The sequence below is a fragment of the Rhinolophus sinicus genome, linkage group LG10, assembly GCF_036562045.2.
Source record: "Rhinolophus sinicus isolate RSC01 linkage group LG10, ASM3656204v1, whole genome shotgun sequence".
Lineage (NCBI taxonomy): Eukaryota > Metazoa > Chordata > Mammalia > Chiroptera > Rhinolophidae > Rhinolophus > Rhinolophus sinicus.
In genome coordinates this window covers 5,461,468-5,484,526 of record NC_133759.1, presented here as the reverse complement: position 1 = coordinate 5,484,526, position 23,059 = coordinate 5,461,468, and the positions used below count along the sequence as shown (strand labels likewise).

General features: G+C 39.5%; 1 protein-coding gene across 10 annotated transcripts in view; it reads left to right on the top strand.

Annotated features, from left to right (window-relative positions):
* Positions 1-23,059, top strand: part of DOCK3 (dedicator of cytokinesis 3) — a 292,122-nt gene that overhangs the window by 165,540 nt on the left and 103,523 nt on the right. For all 10 annotated transcript variants that reach the window (XM_074312252.1, XM_074312255.1, XM_074312249.1 and 7 more), the window contains 3 exons: positions 7,722-7,803; positions 12,859-12,919; positions 14,179-14,326. In XM_074312252.1, the coding sequence (XP_074168353.1) occupies positions 7,722-7,803; positions 12,859-12,919; positions 14,179-14,326 (291 nt within the window). The remainder of the gene's footprint in view (positions 1-7,721; positions 7,804-12,858; positions 12,920-14,178; positions 14,327-23,059) is intronic.

Below are 23,059 nucleotides of genomic sequence, written 5' to 3'. Positions count from 1 at the left end.
AATATAGATTCTTGGACTTCCTCCAACATCCTCTCGAGGTTCTGATCCAGAAGATCTGGGATGGGGCCCAGGAATCTGCAGTTTTAATAAGCTGCTGGCACTCCTGATGATAGCCGAGTTTAGAGAAGCATACACCTAAGTCCACACGGTGGGTTTGTCCGCTGTGAGTTGCAGGGCCCCTTTGACCACTCCGCAGGCCTCCAGTTGCCCTCTTAACCTGTGCTCTGAGCTTCCCCACCGACAAGCTGCCTCTTACTTTAGAGAGTGCATTTGGGGCACTCTCCTCCTGAATCCCCTTCTCTTCATTTCTGACTACCCCTTCCCAAATGCCAGAAGCCTCACAATACTGCAGGAATCTGTTCCAATATCTCCTTTAGGCAGCCTACCCTCGTCCCAGTAGAGCTTGTCAGCCCCTTTCTGTGCAATTACAGCATTTTCACGTTGTGCTACAGTTTTTGGTTTATGTGTATCTCTCTCCCAATAGACAGAACCTTGAGGATAGGGACCGTTTCATTTCTATATTTCCAGCATCTAGCTCAGTTTCTGGAACATATTAGGAGTTCATGAATGCTTGTTGAAAGAATTAAAAGGAAGGAGGGGGGTTGGAAAGAACCTCTGAATTGTAGTAGTGGTTATAGAAACGTTCTTTGGAGCCCTGAAGTCTCTCAGGGTTGGTGGTTAGGAGAGAGGCCAGGTAGGGAGGATTCCTACCCCTGCCCTCCCCCCACCTCTGATTCAACTAAAGTGGCCCTGTTTTCTTTGTTTTTTTGTTTTGTTTTGTTTTTAAGGAGGGTGCAGCTCACAGTGTCCTATGCGGGGATTGAACCACTAACCTTAGTGTTACTAGCACCATGCTCTAACCAACTGAGCTAACTGGCCACCCCTAAAGTACCTCTGCTTTTAAATTTTTCATATGTTGGTGAACAGTGTAAAGTTTTTTTGAAAAGAAGAGCAAAGCTGATACTAAAAATAAACTTGAAAACCACAGCACTGATTTGCCTTTATGAAACCCCTTTATGCATTTCTGCTCTTCCTGCTTTAGAATGAAGTGGGAAAACTTGAAGAACTTGAGAAATAAAGCCAAGTGATCTAAATTGGAAAATGAATCTATGAGGAAATATTAGTGATTTCCTAATCTGTTGGGTAGTATGACCATGGGGCTACTTGCCTGTTTTGAAGCATCTGGAAGCTTATCATGAGAGAGATAACTAAGTAGTTGGCATTCATCTCCACAGACGACCAAATGAGAAACATGAGGTTAAACTGAAACAGTTGAGAGAATTCCTCTAAATTTATTTAAAGAGGATGCGTGTATTTCCCAAACACAGTCTTCAGGAAATGCCCTCCCTAAGGATGAGAGACTGTCTCTGCCTCAGTGCCTGGCACAGGCTGGCACCTCATTGCAGGTCACCTAACTTTTGCTGTAGGGATGCATGAATTACCATCAATGGAGAAGTGATGAAGTATATGAATTAGAACTCTCATAAAAGCAAGTGATCTGAAAATTAAGACACTACTAAATTTGTCACAGATTCAAATTATGGAATTCATTTGTAAGAATTTGCTCAATAATATGAAATGAATGTAACTTCATATATTGTTCATTCATAGCTCAACATAAGGACAACTAAATGTAGAGCAGTTCTCATAAACATTGCTATTGAAGAGTAAGAATTCAACATCATCTCTTTTGTCTCTTGAGTTAGCATTTTTCTCATCTAGATTATCTAAGAGAAAAACTGACCTGTTGCTCTCATGTACAGCTGTGGATGTTTGTAAAATCTCATGAATCAGTTTTATCCTCTGGGCTACAGGGTTTTTCACACCTTGGGAAATAGTTGCTGTAGCTCTAGTTGGTAAATAGACTCAATCAGCATTTATCGAACTGTTCATACAGACCCTATTGCCTTATGCAAAGCAGGTTGTGGGGTCAAATACCACCTGTGCCATTGGTACTTGAAACATATAACAACATTTTAGACTTCTGAGAAATCCTAGAGGGTAGCAACCTGTCTATGTTTAATAAGTATTTTCCAACACTTCTTTTGCAGAATAGTTGTTGCCAAATCAGGAAGCACTGGATAGATACTGGCTTTCAAATATTTGGCCGTTAACAGAAAGCATCATTTATTTATCATACCCGTTGAGGGAGCTAGCAAAACAGGAAATAATTATATGTATTCCTAGAGCCCTTTGAAATGGAAAAACAGTTATTTTGAATGTCTCCCCAATTGTGAGGAATGTCAGGTGAAATGAGTGTGGACCCATGAAGCGCAGGTGGGCGCTGTGAGAACTGCCTTAGGGGCCTCCTTTACTACCGAGGAACAAGAGAAGTTCTTAGGTTCTGATAGGGCCAGCAACTCTGTCCCCCCAGAAATTTGCTTTCTCAACCCTTTGTCTTTGAACCAGAGCTTTGAACCAGAGCCCCTCCAAATAGCCTCCCTGTCTGTGGGTGCCTAGTAGCTCCAAATAGCAGCCTGCCTGGTGGATATCTACCCTTGAGGGAGTCACAGAGAATGGTAGTGTGATGGTGAGAGCAATTGTAATAAATTATCTTGAAAAGATATGCTCATCTAAAATTGTTTTATACTCACATACCAAGTTATCAGCTAATTGGGTGGTTGTTATATGCATGTGGACACATTAGGATAGATCAACTGCTATAAAAAAAATAGACAGAAAATGTGTAATGGCTCAAACAAAACAGGAGTGTATTTATTGCCTGTAGAACAGCACTGGGTGAGTGAATTTGCAGTAAATAGGGTGGTTCTCATCCACACAATCCTTCAGGGACTCAGACTAATGGATAACTCTGCCATGGCCAGTGCGTGACCCCAGGGTTGCCCTGGGGGTCGTCTCCACTCCAAGCATCTGGAATGGGAAGGAGCACCAAGGCACGCCCACGTGTAAGAGGCGTTTAGGGCGAAGCCTGGACGTGGCACACATCACTTCCATCGTCAACATTTTCATGTCTAGAACTCAGTCACAAGGCCGCGTTGGACTGCAAGGGAGGCTGAGAAGTGTGACTGCCCAAGAAGAAACAGAGAGCATGGATCTTAATGAGCAACTGGGAGAGTCCCTCTGCCCCCACATGCTGGATGCTTCTCAGTCCTGGGCCACCAAGTTAGAAGGTTGCTTTGTGCCGACCATCTTTTTGCTCCCTGTTGGCTAATCAGCGTTTCCGCAGAGTATGGTGATGCTGTCCCTCCAGTTTATGGGGACCTCTGTGAGCAAGCTTCCACGTACCACGCAGCAGTTCTTCAGGGAATTTCCGCTTTCTTGCATTCAACATTTATTGAGCACCTAGCTCTTGGAAGTACTAGAAATATAGCAGTGAGCCAAGGTCCGTGTCCTTTGGGAATTTATCCTCTCATGTAAGAGGAAGATAATAAACAAAGAAAGAAAGACAGTAATGGCCTTGTGCTCAGTGCTGTAAAGAAGAGAGGCTCCTGGGGAGAGAAGGAGAAGTATTGCTTTTGCTAATATCAGAGTTGGCTTCTCTGGGAAACTGGCATAGGAGCTGAACCATTTTGGCTAAAGGAACGGTATTCCAGGCAGAGGTAACAGCACATGCAAAGGTCCTAAGGCAGTAATGAGCTTGGCTTCTTCAAGAAACTTGTGTCTAAGAGACCAGTGTGTGTGTGGAGAGTAGTAAGCAAGAAAGGCTCCCGTGCGATGGGACTGTGAAGATACGCCAAATGTTCCACACAAGGCCTTGCAGATCTTGGAGATCTGATTTTTATTTTATCTGAGAGCAAGATTAATCCCTGAAAAGGTTGGTTGCTGGTTCTTTGCAACAGCTTTATTAGGTATAACTCACATACCATAGAATTCATCCATTCAAAAGGTGCAATCCAGTGACTTTTAGCATATTGGTGTTGTGCAACCATTACCACAGTCAATTTTAGAACATTTTCATCTCTCCCAAAAGAAATTTCATATCCTTTAGAAGTACCCATTTCCTCCCAAACCCCCAGCCTTAGGCAACCACTAATCTATTTTCTATCTCCATAGATTTGCCTATTCTGGATATTTCATAGAAATGGAATTTTACAAAATGTGGTCTTTTGTGACTGGCTTCTGTCACGCAGCCTAATGTGTGGAGGTTCATCTGTATTGTAGCATGTATGAGTACATCATGCCTATTATGGCTAAATAATATCCCATTGTACAGCTGTAGCTACCATGTTTTATTTATCCATTAATTTGTTTTTTATTCTTTTTAAAATCCTTATTATATTTATTGGGGTGACATTGGTTAGTGAAATTATATAGGTTTCAAGTGTACATTTCTATAATACATCACCTATAAATTGCATTGTGTGTTCACCACTCAGAGTTAGTTCTCCTTCCGTCACCATACGCTTGACCCCCTATTCCCTCTTCTACCACCCTCGCTCTCCCTTACCCTCTGGTAACCACTAAACTGTTGTCTGTGTCTATGAGTTTTTGCTTCTTTTTTTATCTTGCTCATTTGTTGCTTTCAGTTTTATATCCCACATGAGTGAGGTCGTATGGTTCTTGACTTTTTCTGTCTGACTTATTTCGCTTAGCGTGATGAAATACGCCATTTGCGACAACATGGATGGATCTTGAGATTATCCATTAATTTGGTGATGGATATTTTGGTTGTTTTCACCTTTTGCCTGTTATCAGTAATGCCGCTATGAACCTTCATGTGACGTTTTTGTGTGGCCATGTAGTTTCATTTCTCTTGTATGTATACTTAGGAGAATTGCTGGATCATATGTTAAACTGTGCTTAACCTTTTGAGAAACTGCCAGACTGTTTTCCAAAGTGGCTACACCATTTTACATTCCCACCAGCAATGTATAATGATTCTATTTTCTCCATCTCCTTGTCTGCACTTATTATCTAACTTTTTTATTAAAACCATTCTAGTAGAAGTAAAGTAGTACCCTCGGTATGGTTTTGATGTGCATTTCCTTAATGACTAATGATGCTGAACTTCTTTTCAGGTCATTATTGACCATTTGTTTATATTCCTTGTAGAAACTTCTGTTCAAGTAATGTGTGTCCTTTATTGTCGAGTTGTACGAGTTCTTTATATAGTCGAGATACAAGTCCCTTATCAGATATATTATTTGCAAATATATTCTCCCATTTCTGTAGATTTTATTTCCCTTTCTTAATGGTGCCCTTTGACGCACAGAAGTTTTGAATTTTGATGAAGTCCAAATCATCTATTTTTTCTTTCATTACTTGTGCTTTTAGTGTCCTAAGAAACCACTGCATAGTCCAAGGTCATGAAGATTTATACTGATATTTTCTTCTGAGAGTTTTATACTTTTTGCTCATAGATTTACATCTTTACAGTTTCTGACTATTATGAATAAAGCTTCTATAAACTTTCACATACAGGTCTTTGTTTTCATTTCTCTTGAGTAAATGCCTAAGAGTAGAATTGTTGGGTCATATAGTTCAGTGTATGTTTAACTATATAAGAAACTGTCAGGCTATTTTCCAAAGTGGCTCTACTGTTTTGTATTCCCCTTAGCAGTTCATGAGACTTCTAATTGCTCTCATTCACACCAACCATTGGTATATTTAATCTTTAATTTCAGCCATTTTAATAGGTGTATAGTGGTATCTCACGGTGCTTTTAATTTGCATTTCTCTAATGACTAATGGTGTTTTCTTGAGCTTATTTGCCTTCCTTGTGTATTCCTTGATGAAGGGTCTGTTTAGATCTTTTGTCTGTTTTTTTTAACTAATTACTAAGTTCAGAAAGATCTTCATATGCTCATCTCAATTCAGTCCTTTCTTACATGAGTGTGAATATTTTCTTTCAGTCTATACTTGACTTTCATTTTATTAGAGGTGTCTTTCAAAGAGAAAATGGTTTTAATTTTTCTTAAGTCCAGTTTATCATTTTGTTCTGATTCACAATATTTGCTTAACAATTCAAGATCACAAAGATTTTTCTGTTAAATATGGAAATACAAATGTGAACAAGATATACAAAGGTACTTGTCTTTATTTTTCTCTCTCTTCTTACTGTTTTATACTTTTAGCTTTTATGTTTAGGTCTATCATCCAGTCAAGTTAATTTTTTGTAGGCAAGGATCAAGGTTCATTACTTTATATGGGTTGTTCAGCACCATTTGTTGAAACTACTATGCTCCCTCATTGAATTTTGATACCTTTATTGGTGATCAGTTGAGTGTATACATTTGGGTTATCCCATCTGAATCAAAGACCTCAACCCAACATGCCCATTCAACTACAAGTTCATAAATCCCACCTAGTCACAGCCATTCTTTAAAGAGTGGTCCAGACACCATTTCTGTCTCCTCACTTTTTATTCCTCACACTGGCCTCTGGCCTTTTTCTCTATTATTCACTAAATAATATTATTTCACTAATACAGTTCCTGCCAGAATCACCAGGAATGTCTGTTTGACATCCCGTGGGCACTGTTTTGTCCTTGTCTCATGTGGTTCTCAGTAGCCTTGTACCTCCCTGACCCTCCCTCCTCTTTCAGACACTTTCTTCCCTTGACTAATGAAGCTTCCCACCAGCCTCCATGTTTTGCTTCTGTTTTTCTATTTGTCCCTATGTGTCTGCTTTGCTAGTTCTTCTTTTGCCTATTTCTTAAATATCAGTGTGCCTTGGGATTCTGACCAAAGCCCTTTTTCTTCGTGTTCTATGCACATTCCCCCCTTATTCCCATCTAATCCCCTGGCTGAAAAATCTCCAATTATTGTCTGGTCCAAAGCTTCTCTGAGCTTCATTTCTGCTTATTGAACTGCCTCGTAGGACCACACACTCTATAAAAAAAGTTTCTTGTATATACTGTGTTTACATTTCTATTTTCATGTTTAGCTCACAGAACTTAATAACTATTTGTTGACTAAGTGAACAAGTGAATACACAAACTGAGCAACGTGTGCAGTTGATATTATATCTTATCATTCTATAATATTTTAATATTGGCCCTTTTACTGACACCACACATGTGTAGTAAGTACATACATGACTGTAGGCACAAGAGAAGTGAATTACTTTTAGAATCACATACTTTGTCTTTCCCATGGCTCAGTATTTTTGTTATAGTTAGTAGGGAACCTTGGGATGAAGGGATGGGAATGAGATCCAGTAAGGAGATGAGAGAGCCAGAAGACATTCCTCAAGAATGATCTTATATTGTTTGGGGGATAAAATATTTTAATAGCCCTATTAAATTCTGGTTGTATCTTTAATTATAATACATTATTTCTCTGTCTTTTCACCCAAAGTTTTGTAAGTCCCTGTAACATTTTTCTCTTAACCATAAAATGATTCTCGAGAGTTATAAGGAAGATGGAAATTGGGTAGTGTAGATTATTTTGGATCTAGTATTATGAATATTTTTATGACCTGAATATTCACATCAAAGAATGTATATGTTTATTATGGGCTTAGAATTATGCCCAGAGCTTTGGGGATATTTGGGGAAAATGTAAGACACAATCTTCCTTGCTGCCCTCAGGGAGCACACAGCTTTAGGGAGATAAGAGCCACAAGCAGCAGTAAACAGCAACACCTATCAGGCAGTTTGTAGTGTTCGTTGCATGTTGCTTGGCAAGAAAAATAGCGCCACCGGACATGTATTTTGGGGCTTGCCTGTCACTGTGAGGGTTTCTCTGTAAATGCCCTTTTTATTTGTTCTGGAGCATGCAGTCCCTTACATTTCTCTGTCTCTCTCTCCTACATTTCAGTGAGCGGTTTCTGGTGAGGCTGAACAAGAATGGCGGGCCAAGGAACCCAGAGAAGATAGAACGAATGTGTGCCCTTTTTACAGTATGTGCAAATTCTCCTTCCCTTCTCTGCTGTTGACTTAGCCAGGGGCCTGCTGGGTGGATATTTTCACCGTAGAAACAAGCACTTATTCTTCTTTCCCCACACACTGGGTGGAATAGGACTTGATTAATGTTTCTATCAAGTTTTAATGAAATATTTAAAGAAAACTGAAATTAGTTTTTAATTGAATTTTTTATTAAAGAAATATAATCAAGTACCTTTTACTGATGTGGATTTTATAAGCTATTTAATATAATAGACACTTAAAATCTGAGAAGAGTCTGTCTTACTATTCTTACCAAGGCCCCTGGGAATTTTTCTCACATATGAATATAGTTTCTCTAAAGGCATCCATCCAATGGACAGGTTTGCGGTTTTTAAGTGAGTGGATATAAAGAGAGATAAACTAAATTGTCCTGCTCTTTCACATACCAAACAGAGGGTCTTTCCCTGCTATGATCTGTGGTTTTGATTTTTTTCTGAAAAACCATGCTGGTGTTCGTGACCTCTGAGATCGTGGACTCATCAGCTCAGAGAAGGCTCGGTGATCTGCTTATTGGAAAGTGCTAACTAAGCCTCATACTACCACATTTCCGTGTGTGTTCTTCAAGTTAATTCTGATTTACTAAGGTTTTTTTTACCCAGTTAAATAATTGCTCAGCTTTATTTGAGTTAATTTCTGTGCTGGAGGAAAAAACAAGACTATAACAATTTTAAACCAGCTTTGACTGTCGTGGATTCTTGAGTCTGCTTCACTGTACTAGATCCATCAAAACCCGCTGAGTGCAGGGAGGCGTGGTGGTCTCAGTGCCACTGACTGCACTGTGTGTGGCACGTGATCGATGGGTGACAGTCAGGCACCTCAGAGCTTACAGTGCACCTCTTAGACACCAATGGGATTTGTGATATGATATGTGACATACTCTGAAAGATAAAATTGAATTTGTCTACCGTACTCTTTTGTTCATTTACTGCAACTTTTTCTTTCAAAACCTCTAACAGCATTCCTGCTGAATCAGAAACCACTTTCACAGGGATAGCTTTTATTGAAAATGCTCCAGATGTACAGAGAGATTTATAAATCTAGCTGAGCTAAAATAATCTTTGAGCTCAGCATTCGAAACTTAGGAGATAATGCGGGAGGAGGGACTAGGAGACACAGAGCCACGAAGATGTTAAGGAAGTTGAGATGGTTTGGTCCGGGGAGAGCAACACTTTCTCTTCAATAGGAAAGAAACAAGGGCAAGAGTCCAAATTGCAGTTGATGGGACTGAGGTTAGCGTATTGGGGGAGAGCTTCTGACGTGAGCGCGCCCGATCACAGCCGTGGTGCTCTGGGGCAGCCTTTCTGAAACAGAACTAGAAAGAGACGAGGCACCCATTTGTCTAGAATGTCTCCATAGCCTTAGGAGGTTTTTCTAGATCCTGGTTCCCTAGTATTATTTGGTTAAAACAGCAAAAGAAATTGCTGACTCCTTGCTCTTTGGCACCGTGGGAACAGAGCCGTGCGCGTGCTATCCTTGAATATGAGGAGTGCAGTCCTTGTCTCTGGAAAAAACAAACTTAATTCTGATGATATTTGAATGTAATTATGGTAAATCAAAATTTTCATTTCACAGCATTTTAGTTATCTACGTGGGCCCAGAGGCCTAAGCTGTAGCTCCAACTTTGTAAATCAGAGGTGCACGAAACACTCACGATGTGTTCCGGTGCTGCTGCAACGGGAAGGCACAGGCTGCTGAAAACACCGCTTCTGTCATTCCTTTTGCAGCACAGCCCTTGATTTCTCTAAAAAGATCCCAAAAGTGATTTGAGGAATTTTTACAAAGCACACGAGATTTTTGAACAAGATTGTCTTAGCCAGGATTTTTGTGTTTTACTTTAAGCTATATGAAGTAGTAATTTTGGCAGAAACTGCTTTCTCATCATCTAACACTTGAGTTCCTCCTGTGGGCTATAGGAGTTTTCCAAGTTGGCATGTGTCCTACCGAGTTTCAGAGTTCAGTGCAGCAGAATGTAGCCACAGCTGTGGTCGATGTGAACCTGTTAGCTTACCTTTGCGTGAGAAAAAAGGGAACTGTACAAACAGCAGTTTTGCAGGGTTACTCAAGCAGACGTCAGAGCCACAGTACAGACAGTCACTTTACCCATGGCACGACCCTGTTCTCTGGAAAGCCTGGTGTTTTCCTGACCTTGTTAGATTTTAGAGCTTCCTATGCGGAAAGAATTTTCTCTAAGGAGGAGGTGTTTCATATTTATGTGAATGTCTAACACAGTAAGGGTTTTGCTGGCTTTCATGAAAAGCAGTGGCTGTGTGTATGAGCATGTGAGAGCACGTCTGTGCGTTTCCTCATTACTAGGTATCCAGTGACTCACATATAGTGCCTGGCAAATACTAAGCCCACAGCAATGATTTGTTGTGTAAATAAATGAATATATGTTTCTTTTTATTATATTTGAGTGACCAACTCGGAGAATGAACTTGTCCTATTTTTCCCTGCACTAGTTGGCATTATATTTTCTATATTTATTTATACTCTTCCACATTTCAAAATAGAATTTTAGGTAGTGACTTCTTGGAATTAAGAATGAAGCTGATTATTAGTATAATAACATCACATATTAAAATATTGCTTCCTTTTCTGCTACACAGTATGAATAGAATGGCTTTGTTTGATATTTGTAAATCCCATTATCTCTACAGAAGAAGGCAGTCCGAGCACAGGGAAGTAAATTGACTTTTCCATATTTCAAATGGTACATTAGTAACTGAGTCTAAGAGCCCTAAGTCACTGCCTTCTCTACTCACAGTGTAGTTGGGAACCAGCTTCTAATTATGTAGGATTGGAGGGTATCGTCCAGTGAGTAAATCTTAATTCAAACTTTGATCACCAGATAAATGGTGGGTGAGTCATCCGTCTTCCCATCTTGTTTCACAGGTCTTGTGAGTATTTTAATATGGATAGCCACACTTGGTACTTAGTTTTGAAGCGTGTAAGTTTAATAACATATTTAATAAGATAACTTTTACATTAAAATTTGACATTGAAATTATGTGGGACTCACAAGTAATCATTTTACTTAATATATTTTCTTGCACTGATTATTATCATCTTATATTCATTGACCTCAAATAAATGCCACAAAGAGTTCTGAGTACCATGTACAACAGGGTCAGAAAGAACCCCTACCCAGTCACCTGGAAAGTACCCCAAATTATAGCTAAGTCTTCTTCCTTTTATTCACTCAGAGCCGAGGGAGCGGTCCCAGGTTCTTGTGTGCAACCCATCTGATTACTGTTTGGCCATCTTTGGTAACTGGCTTGAAGTCTCTAGGTATATTGGGATTGATGATGATAGTGGTCATTTGATAGTTTAGGTTAACATAATCTGAGCTATGCAGAAGGAACCATTTCACTTTGAAATGTGTCAGACATTTCTATATCCTTCAGTAATAGGCTTGCTTCAATCCCAAAAAGCCCATAAAAAAGGTAATCTGTTTTTCAATTTCTATTTGTTATTTAGTAGCCATCTTGATATGTGTCAAAATGCAGTGCTATTTCGAGGATATAGTTTTAAATTCCATTTCTAAATTAAAGGAATTAATGAAATGAATTTTGAAATACCCTTTTTAATATCAAAAGACGACTTTCATGTAAAAATGTATCTTTGTGATTCCAGAGATATCAATTTATGTTAAATTATTTTGTTACCTATATCATTGTAAGCGTATTTCATTATTCCATCAAGAACTGGGCGAAATATTACAACTATCTGGAATCTAAAAGTTTCAGTTTCACCACTGCACATTACTTGTTAATGTCTCCTTTGTGGTCGTATGTTCAGGACCACACTACAGGGCAGAGCTGGGAATGGGTGAGGCAAGCAAAGCAGAGGATTCTGAGAGTGAGACCTCCTTAAATTTTGCACCGTAGGTGCCTTGCTTGCCTCCTCCTAGTCCTAACCGTGCAACAGGGTATAAAAATAAAGCAGACATGGGGATGCTGGACCTCAAAGCTCATTCAGAGTGGCTAGGACTCGTTGTCCCTTTTCCTGCTTTATTGAAGAGACAAGCATCTGGGACCAATCAAAAGATGAAAGGTTGGAAAGGAATGGAACTAAAGGACCTTTTCCTAGAAGCAAAAGAGAAATCATGGGAGCCTGTCCCATTAAGGACAGAGGTTACTCCATCCATCATCATTAATTCACAGTAATAGCTCGGAGTGAGCAGTGAGTTGATTGATGACCTGGTGAAGTGCCTGAAACAGAATATATATTGAAGTTTTATTACATCAAGTACAGTGTGTTAAATAAAGTATAAATACATACTCATGAACAAACATTTTACCTCAAAATGTGTTCTAAACATAAATAATGTATAAAATTATTTTCATAACTCTGGTTTTAAAAGTTTCTGATTCTGGATCAGATTTGTTTACTTAAGGAAACCCCTAAAATTTTCCAGATAAAATTATTTTCAGCTTTATACTGAAGTACAAATGATATGTATCTAAATTTAGAAAGGGAAATCAAATTACTGAAGTTTCACTAAGACCAAGTTAATCTCTTTTCAAGGGAATATATCTAGTGTGTAATAATCACTGTGGACAGTGGAATAAAGGTAAAATTAGTAAAGAATAAACTTCTAAAATTTCAGTCATTAATGAGTTTTTTGGTGTTTTCCCATTTTTTTCCCTTCATTGAACATTTCTTTTGTTACAAAATGTTTTCATGTGTTGTTAGATCCATAAACATGGATAAGGCAATAGCATGAAGATTTCTAATATGAGAACTCTCGCAGGTTTTTGTTAGGTGTTCTGAATAAAAGCTGGAAAAGTATTATCAATAAAATAAACTTCCAAAGGCATATAAGATATCCAGACTTTTACTGCAGGAATCTTATAAACACTAAACAGCTGTGTACTTGAGTCCCCTCCCCCACCTTTAACATATGCTAAAAGTGACAAAAGCAAACCGTTATGAGGTTCAAGTTAAAATTTTTATTATTTTGTCTGTACTCATTGTCTTAATTAACTTATTTTTTTCTCTTTTCTTAGGATCTGAGCAGCAAAGATATGAAGAGAGATTTGTATATCGTTGCCCATGTGATACGAATAGGTACTGTCCACCTTATCCATTCACGTGACTAAGACCAGCCCAACTTGGGATAAGTATCTACTATGTATGAGCTTTGTCCTCCCCAGCTCTTACCTGTTATGTCAGGTCCCAGGATCAGAGTCCAACTTGTGTTGGAGCTTTACTGTAAGCTCAGCTGAATTTCACATAATATATTTTTTTACTCAAAATCTTCTGCTCCCTATTTGGTTTTGGACCCAAACTCCTTATTTCAAGTGGTCACCTTTTTGGCCTTTTCTTCATCATGGTGCCCGGTCTCTGTGCCAGCCCTCTGCCACAGAGATCAGAAGCAGGTGGCCATGGTTACCAGCTTAACAAGTGGTGAATGGCCTTTGCTGTGTTTTGTATCCGAAAGTATATACGTATCTGTGCTATTTTCCACAAAATTAGAGTTACTGTTTTTACTGCAGTAGATGGATGGCATCTCACTTCTACCTCACCCAAGATGAAAAAAAGTGATTTTTGCTAGTGTTCAGTCGTGGGTTTGCCTAGCTGTATTTCAAGTTTATGACATAATTTGGGGGGCTATGACTAACCAAGTCTTCCTTCATAGGTTTGAGTTCTGGCAAATCTTATACATTTGGCAAAGAATATGTTTTAATCCTTTGCCAACAAAACTATTTTGCTATACTTTTGTTGTTTGTTTTTCGTTACCTAATAAAGCATTTGTTGAGGTTCCAGTATGGCATTTGGCAGTCCTCTTGCCACGGTAGGCACAGCCTTGGTAGGCAGGAAAAGCCAGGCCCCACCACTTTCTGAAATGCTCATGCTCCCATAGTGATTTAGGAGCGGCTTTGGCAGCAGAATTGGGTTGGAAGAAGAACATGTTGTCCTCTTTATTTGTGTGCACATAGTTTTTACCTGGCAGCTAAAACACTACACTTTGTATCCTTCATCTGTCTATGAAATTTAAATCTATTAGCATACTGGTTTTTCTAAGAAATTCATGGAATTCCTGTTTTATTCTCATCTGATTAATAAATGGGCCTTGTGTTGAAGTAGGTAATAAGGATGATTGATGGAATGTGATGCAGGGGAAGAGTCCTGGCCAAAGGCCTATTTGGCATTCGTCCACATAAATATCCTTACATCCTTGGATGGCTCTGTTCAGTCCTAAATTAGTCTTCCAATTTGGAGCATCTCTAAGGTGCCTGTATCTGGCATCCTTGGATGACGATCAGGGATGCTGGAGAGGAGTGTGGCGGTCTCAGTCTGACTTGATGTTTCCTGCTGTGCCCTAGGCCGGATGCTTCTGAATGACTCAAAGAAAGGCCCTGCCCACCTGCACTACCGGCGACCATATGGCTGTGCAGTCCTAAGCATCCTGGATGTCCTACAGTCGCTCACAGAACTAAAAGAAGAAAAGGATTTTGTTCTTAAGGTTTATACGTGAGTATGGACATCAGAAATATTACTGATTTGCAACATGAGACATTGCAGCACTGTCCTCACGAGCAGCAGTGTCAAGCTTTATGGGACATAGAATCATCAGGATATGTAGGGTAGGGAGGTTTTTTTTTTAAATGCAGAGATTTTGATCTAAATTTTGGGATGGAGCTCAGGCAGCTGTATTTCTAATAAGCTTCCCAGCTGATTCTGAAGTAGCTGAATTTGAAGTCTTCTATCCTAAAGTAAAAGTCTGGTAGTACACATTTCCTCATCTGTCCAGGATTAATCAACCTTCGGATTTATTTACAGAAAAGCTAATAATGTAATTTCTCATGTGTGTTGGATGTAAGCGTCGTCTGTCTAATGCTTGCCCAGCAGCTGTTGCAGTGAGCTGGCTATTGATGCTGGTCACTTCAAAGAACAATCCTGAGCCGGGTAGCCCTGTCCTTGAAGAAAAGCCAGTATTTCTGAGGAGCTGAGGTTTTGCTTTCACTTCTGCCACCGTAGATCCATAAGTCACATCCAGCCGGGCATGCATTGTTTGTAGTGTTCATCAGCCAAGGGACCTGCCTTCCAGAAGCAGTGCGTCTCCTCCTGACGCTTGTTAAACAATAGAAAAAAGAAACGAAAAAAGGAAAAAAAACACAGAATCCAGACATATTGTCTGTCTTTATTTCTAGAGACTTAAGCATGAATAGTGGTGCTGAAAACATGATCATGGTGAGTTTAGTGAGTCTTTAAAGCAAGTGTATTTCTAACTGTGAGAATATCTTTAAAAATCTGTCCTCTTTTGGTTTTAAACCAATGTTGTTTTTCCAAATTAAATCTAGTACTGTCAATCAGCATGTTACTATATCTTCACCATAGTATCGCATGGATATATTTCTGTATGATCTGTTCTATCTGATTCAGGCATGAAGTGAACTTAATTCACAGTTACACTTAATTTGGGCCTTTATGTAATCAACTACATTTTATCGATTTAAAATTAAGAGCCCACATCTCCTTATTACCTATTTTGCCTTAAGCTCTGTTTGTAGTTACATACTTGACGGCATGAGGATCTTCCTTTGGAATAGTAACTTACACAAAAATTTGGGCGGGTTTTCTTGTCCTCTTATGCATCAGTCACAAACTTTCTTCATATGCCAAAATCTCTTCATTGATGGGTGGTGGGACCTGCTTCTTGATACACCTTCCTCATTTTGAAAAGAGTAAACAGAAATCCAAAATCCTCATCCTCATCCTCATCCTCACTCTGTCCTTTCCAAGGGCAAAGGTTTATACATACACTTGAGAACTGCAGCTCTTTGCGTGTATCAGCTGTTCCTTGCTTCAATGCAGTTCTCAGTGTGGATAGCGGCCTGCACAGCAACCGTCTTGAAATCTTGCTGTCAGGCTTAATTGGCCTAATTGCTTCTAAAATAACAGCTTTCAGTACTAACGTGTCACTTTGCAAGAAGTGGGATTCACGTGTAGCTTTTTCTTGGCTTCTTCCTATGAGCTGTCTATGTCAGTTCTAAAAAGCCAAAGTACAATGTTTTTATAGAGAAGATAGTTTAAAGTAAATTTTTGAAGGACTGATTGAGTTAAAACGTAGGATAATTTTTCCACTTGAAAATTATCAGATTTTCAATTATGTTTGTGATATTGAGTTTGTGTGCAGTATGGAATTTCTCTAGGATTCGTGTTTTAAATCCACATCAGCACAGTGAATCTAGCCCTCTGGAGAAGCAATATTTTCCATTGCGTTTTAGAGGACCTGTCTGTTAGATTGAATTGGAAGCTTAAAGGGTTTACGAGATTCTACTGATAGTGCTTTCGCCTTTGCTAGGCCAGGATTTTGCAAGGATAAAAACCTCTTGTGTAGTTTTAATCAAGGAATTGACAAAATATCTCATTAGTTGTTGACATTCTCATCATTTCTTTCATTATTTAGGATATGCTTCAAACAGATAAGATTCAAGCTTCTATATGTTTCTTGCCATGGCCACTGCACTGGCTTTATAGATGTTATTTAATATCATGTGTGTATGGAAAGGCATCACACATCCTTTTAAGAAAATTTCAGCAAGAAGCTGAGGCATGAAAACTAAGCCGCTTCCTAATCAGCCTTAAAAATCACAAATAAATAACCAGTATGTGTAGTTCAGTCTGATATAGATGTCATGTCCTTCCTCTTGGCCAAAGGGACAAGGGTCACAAGCAGGTACAGGGCTTGTTGAACCTGGAGCCTAGGACGTAAAAGGAGAGGAGTGCCAAGGAGCTAGAGCCAGCATTGGGGCGGCGTAGAGGGGCAGCCACAAGTCATGCACGTGACCAAATACAAGATGCCTCTGAATATGCGGCGACCACTCTCAGCTTCACAATGGGAAAGTCCAAAGGAACATTTTTAGGCCAACCCTAATGAAGTAAATAAATAACTACTTTGAATATTAAATTTATCATTTTAGTCATAGTTTAAATCATATTATATAAAATGTGTATTACACATTATGTACTTAAGCACATATTATATAACATTGAGAAGTATTGCTTTTTCCCCACTCTCACATGTTATAGGAAGATTTTATTCAAATTCTTCATATACGATCATGCCATCGAGTCTTTATCATCACTAGAGCCACTTTCTGAGTCATCTGACAGTTTTCCAAGGCACATTATTTTCACTTCCATCTTTGAATCCTTGATGCTCTCACTGGAAATTCATCTTGAGGTCCAATTACGTTTTTACTGCATACTTGTTACTTGGATACTTGATGTTTCTGTATTTTCATTTGTCCCATAAGCCCATATATGTGACCTTAATGATACAGCTACATCGCTGCTTTTAAGGTGAGTTTTATAACAATATCCAACACTTCAGTTTGGAAGTCACAGGCAAGGATAATTACTAAATCTGTGTAGTTTTGCTCTTTACAAAAATTTTAACCAACCTGTCAGATAAACTCTATAAGCATCTACAACTTGCATTTATTGAGGTCATTTCAGGCTAATGTAACTTACCAAAATAGTCCTGTGATATTCAAAATAAAAGGATTCAGAGAAAGCCCCATAGCGTAAAAGGCTTTGTGAGGATGGAAATATAAGGTGGCAACCTCTTCTATAAATGGTGGCTGGAAGGGCACCTCTCCTTATATTTGGGATAGGCATGGACATTTCCTTAGAACACTTGCCTTTGGGATCTTTGTTTCATAGCCACCTTATCCATGAAACTGCCTTAAGTTTAGAGTCTTGTTTAGGAGCTGTTGTTCTTAAATGGAAGCTCACTCTTAAATGGGTAGAGGGCCATTGGGACATCCTCATTTTGGTACAGAGAAAAGAATGCTCAAATCTTTATATATAATAACTTTAAATGAAAATATTGTTTCTCGCTTGCAGGTCAGGTGAGGAAGTAGCTCATATTTCCCTCTCCTAGCCTAGGATTTCCCAATTTTCCATGGACCATCACCCACCCAGGCCCATTATCTGAGGTGTCTGTTATCAGTTTTTCAGACGTGTTGTTTGAGCATCTGCACCAAGTGTCTGCTCAGGCCACACAGGAGGACTCAAACCCAGCAGGTCTGTGTGCATGGGACGGCTCTGTTTTGACTTCCAGTGCCCACAATCTCTAGCCTCAAGGCCTGATTGGATTTGTGTGTGTGTTAGTGCTGCCACAAAACAGAACTCATTAAGTTATGAGCCAGTGTCAAGAGAGTCAGCTCAGGATGACTCCTATTCATGCAGAGGTGAGTTCTCATGACAGGAGTCTCCACCGCGGATCTAAATGTGGGCACACGAGGTCCCAGGTATTCTCTGCCCCAGGATTGGAACACACCTGCATTCTCATCCTTCAGTTTCTGTTCTGCTGCTCCTCCAGGAAGAGTGACGTGAAAGAATGGTGGCTCACGGAGTGAAACACTGCTGTCACATGCCAACCTTGTTAGCTGACTTAAAAGGATGCCAGGAGTATGTATGATCCCAGCTTGTTTTTTTTTTGATAGATAAACTTTTATCTATTAGATAGATAGATGAGATGTTAAGGAGATAAAAGCTATGAGATTTGGAAACATCACCTTAATTTCCTGAACTTCAGCTTTCTTATCTACAAAATGGAAAAAAAAAGGAATTAGGTAATCTAAGAGGGAGAAAAGAAAGAATCCGTATGAACTAGTAAATCAATAGGATAGAGGTGGGAAAGGGCATGTGAAGACTAGTAGTTCAGGAAATGAGGTACACCCAAATAGTGGGCATACTGCATGCCAGCTAAAAGGAGTTTCCTGCAGGTTTTTTTGCTAGTGAATCTTGGTTATTGTCAAGTTTCACTTTTACATCTAAACTCCAAATCCTGTGTAATTCCATCTGTAATTATTCCATGGTGGTCACATAAAACGTATCTGTTTTAAAAGTAATGCCAGTGTACTTAGTGCCCTGTGCTCTTTCAGACCCTTCTAGATACATAATCACATTGAAACTTTGGTCCAACTCTGTGCACTGAGTGGGGCTTCACATCTTACAGTGGAAGAGATGGTCAGTGCCACAGTTATGTAAGTGACTCAGTGGATGAATGGCATTTCTTGGAAGAACAGGAAAATGGTAGTGATCATATTTTGATTTAAAAATAATCTTTCATTTAACCTGTAATGATTCAAAACAGCAACAATAAAAATGCTAGGGATAGAAGTCATATCACAGACTTTATAGAACATGCTATCTTAAAGTGTTAATTCTTTATGGTCAACATTTAGTTTTTATTGCTGTTGGGTTATCATACTTCTTATTAACCAATAATAAAGGCAAAAATTAGGTTAAAAACTGCATTAACATTCCCATTTGTAAAAATTTGGACATTTCTAACCTAAAGAAACCCTCGTAGAAATAAACGCAGGAGGTATAATCTTCATCCATCACAGAGTTGCAGGTAAGAACAGACCATACAATACAAAAGCTGCTGTAAAAGAGCATTAAAAAAAATCAGGCAAGAGCAAAGGACAGAGGAAAGCCCATCCTATCAGTTATAACAATAAATATAATTGAGATGAAAATTCTTTTCGGTAAGAATTTCTTAAAACAGAGTAAAAAAAACCCAAATCCATCTACATGGTATTAGTAAGAGACTCACAACGGTAATAAGAGACAGAAAAAGATTAAAAGTAAACAGGCTAAGTATAATAATCAAATACAAACAAAATGAAATGAAATATCACAATATTAATGATAAAAAACAAATTGTTAAGAGGTTTGAAGCAGGTATGCTGTGTCAGGAGTATCAGGGATTGATAGAAGAGAACACACACGCTGTAAGGGTAAATGTAATTTCCTGTTTCATCCTCTAAGAACACATGGTCTCACAGGAAGCAGAGTGGCCACTCAGGGCAGGCACAGACAGCACGTGACAGGACCACTCACTCCCTCAGCCCAGAATCCCCAGCAGGACCAGCCCTTGATTGGTCTCTGCAGAGTAGAGGGTTATTACTCTGTTACCCATTAAATTCAGGGTTCATACCCCCATTGTGGAGAAAGTTGCTCAACAGTTTGTATACTTCAGTTGAAAGGAACGTGGCCCTCACTCAGCCGTAACACATCCTCCTCCTGACCTCGGAAGAGAAAGCAAAGCCAGATGCCTTGTCAGCATCTCTGCCTCCAGCTTGCCAGCATTCCAGAAAGCCGCCTTTTCCCCTCCACAGGGATAGAAAGAGCATTTTATACCAATACATGGTGGGCTTTATAGTGAAGATCCAATTGTCATGACCTTTATTTGACTCAAAATTATTATAGCCAAGTTATTAGAAATACAAAGAGAAGATAAAAGTACAGTAAAAGCAAGAGATTTTAACATGCCTCTTGACAGATAAGACGAAAATAAATAGGATGAGATAACTATCTAAATCAGGTAAAGAAATCTGACTTAGGAGAGAATCTGAATAAGGTTGATGTGACAGATGATAGCAGTCAGGGTTACTGGGAACTCCCCGTGGGCTGTTACATCTCCTTCTACAGGTGAGGAAACAGCCCAGAGTGGTGAGGCACGTGCCTGAGCCACCTGTTTAAGAGACCATGCTCTTAGCCACTTGCTCTCCTACCTCTGAGTATAGAGAGCATAATTTATTGTCTAAATCAGGACATTGTGATAGTCAAAAGGAGTGCTGTTTATGCCCGAACAGCAGGAGTACCTGAGCTCACCAGGCCCTGTGATCCTCCCAGCTCTACACAAATTGTCCAGTAAACATAGTACATCTTTTCTGCTGCCCATGGAACATAGAAATTATTCATAGAAACATTTCCATAAATTCCACAAGACACAAGTCACACTCTCAGATCACACTGCAGTTAGCATATAATGCGTATTAGTCATGAAGGAGGGGCGGGGGGAGCATCCTGGTATCACAAAAGCTGCTTGACAAAGGTCAACCTTCATTCCCAATTATTTAACAATTTCAGCTTAGTCAACGAAGAATAAAATGCTGTTTGTTGCAGTTTGGATATCAGTGGATTGGTGCTGAATGTTAAGCAGGTATAGATAAAAATGAGTGGACAACGTAGACTAGCGTAGATATAAATTTATAGTGTGGATATGGGAGCAGTGCAGATAAACATATCACCTTTATTAGCAAAACAAACCTTAAATTTGAGGTCATGTTTAAATCTATGAGCCACATGGACTTTTGTATTTACAGCCTATGGCTTCTATAACAGATTACCACAAATCTGGTGGTTTAAAACAACAGAAATTTATTCTCACAGTCTGGAGGCCAGAAGTCTGAAGTCAAGACGCCAGCAGGACAGAACTTCTTCTGGAAGCTCTAGAGTAAAATGTGTCCTTTGCATTCTAGCTTCTGGTGCTCCTTTGCATGCCTTGGCTGGGGCGTCATCACGCCACACTCTTCTGGTCACATAGCTTTCTCTTCTTTTGTCTCTCTCTTCTTCTATCTGTCTTATATCTCCCTTTGCCTTTCTCTAAGGACATTGGTCATTGAACTTGGGCTCACCCAAATAATCCAGGATGGTCTGCTCATCTCAAGACTCTTAATTTAATCACACTTGCAAAGACCCTTTTTGCAAGTAAGGTAGCATTCACAGGTTCCAGGGATTAGGATATGGACGTATCTTCTTAGGGACCACCATTCAACCCACTGTAACCAATTAACGTGAACCCCGAATTAGAAAGATTTTAAAAGTCACCATTAATGTGGGGCCTGGTATCTCCGAGATTGTGTGCTCTCTGCAGACAGTTGGTCCCCAGGAGCGGATGCAGCAGGACTTGAGGTGTTTAGGCCCAGGTCCTTCTCCTAGATGCGCGGCCGAAGGGGTCACTCCTCCCAGGAAAGTGGTGGAAGGCGCATAAGTGTGACTCATGGAAACCCTTTTGCCACCTGGAAAGACAAGGAGTAAAAATAAGTATTCTTGCTAAAGCACTATAATTATGTATGTACATAGTATATACAATTTGTCTTTTTAATTTGTACTAAGCATGTAAGTTGTAAAACAAAAATGGTTTAATTTTTTCATAAATAAAAGACAGTTTCTCGTGGCCCATGAGAGCCCATCAAAATGAATCAGATTGATTCGTGTCAGCTTGACCTTAAATACTGTTCAATTGGGCCATTTTTATAGAAATGTGATGTTTTTCATCATCCTTCTATGTGCTTCTCCCTTCTTTTGCACTACAAGTAAGGACTGCATGAACCAGTGGTCACCATCAGTAGTGTTCCTAAATCTGTAGGTTGTTGCCTATTTTCTAGCTTATTCGGACTTTCAAGCAAATAAAGGCCAAAATAAAGCAGGTCAAACGCAAAGAGAAAGAATTTTAATATGGAGTATTTGCACTAAATTAATTTTTAAGCCGTAGTCAAGACTGAACAGTTGCAGTTGGGTGAAGGTAGATGAGATGAGCGTGCTAGTTAACATCAGGGAGACCGGCATCCTGAAGCCCGGTGCAGGAGAACCGGGGTTACTGTGCTCTGCAGCCTCTCCCTCCCCCTCATCCTCCCTGCGTTTGGGACCAGGCAGATGTGTTTAGTCTCCACCTCCACCTCACTCGCCTCATCTGTAAAAGGAATATGGTAATACCTATCTTATAGGGTTGTGAGAACTAAGTAAAACAGAATGTCGGAAAACACCCCAATCGTTACCTACCACCCTTCTTAAAATGCAAACTCAAAGATGTTACAATCAACCCTTTAAAACTTCTTGAATCCTTTTTTGGGATTGCCTGCCTTGGGGAAAGATGAGAGGACAGTGGGTGAACACCTGTCAGAAACACAGAAATCAAGACGATAAGGAGGGATTAAGAAGTACAGATTGGTAGTTACAAAATAGTCACGAGGATGTAAAGTGAAGCTTAGGAAATATAGTCAATGTATAATAACTATGTATGGTGTCAGGTGGGTACTAGACTTATTGGGGGATTCACTTCATAAGTTATGTAAATGTCTATGCTATACCTGAAACTAATATATAATAATATTGAATGTCAACTGTAATTGAAAAATAAAAAAATAATTTTAAAAAATAAAAGAAGATAAGGAGATAGTAGGGAAGAGCACACATGGTGAAGTGTGCTCCAATACAAGTCAACGAGGAGAGCGTTGTGAACTGTCTTTGGTGAGCAGAACGTGCATACCTGCTCTGGTGCTGCTGGATGCCTGGAGATCCCATGTAGAAAACCCAAACCCTCTCACCCTCTGTCTTATTTCTGGAGAAAAATCCCTGGACATGTAGTGCTGGGAGTGCTGCCCTATTGCCTGTGTTTAT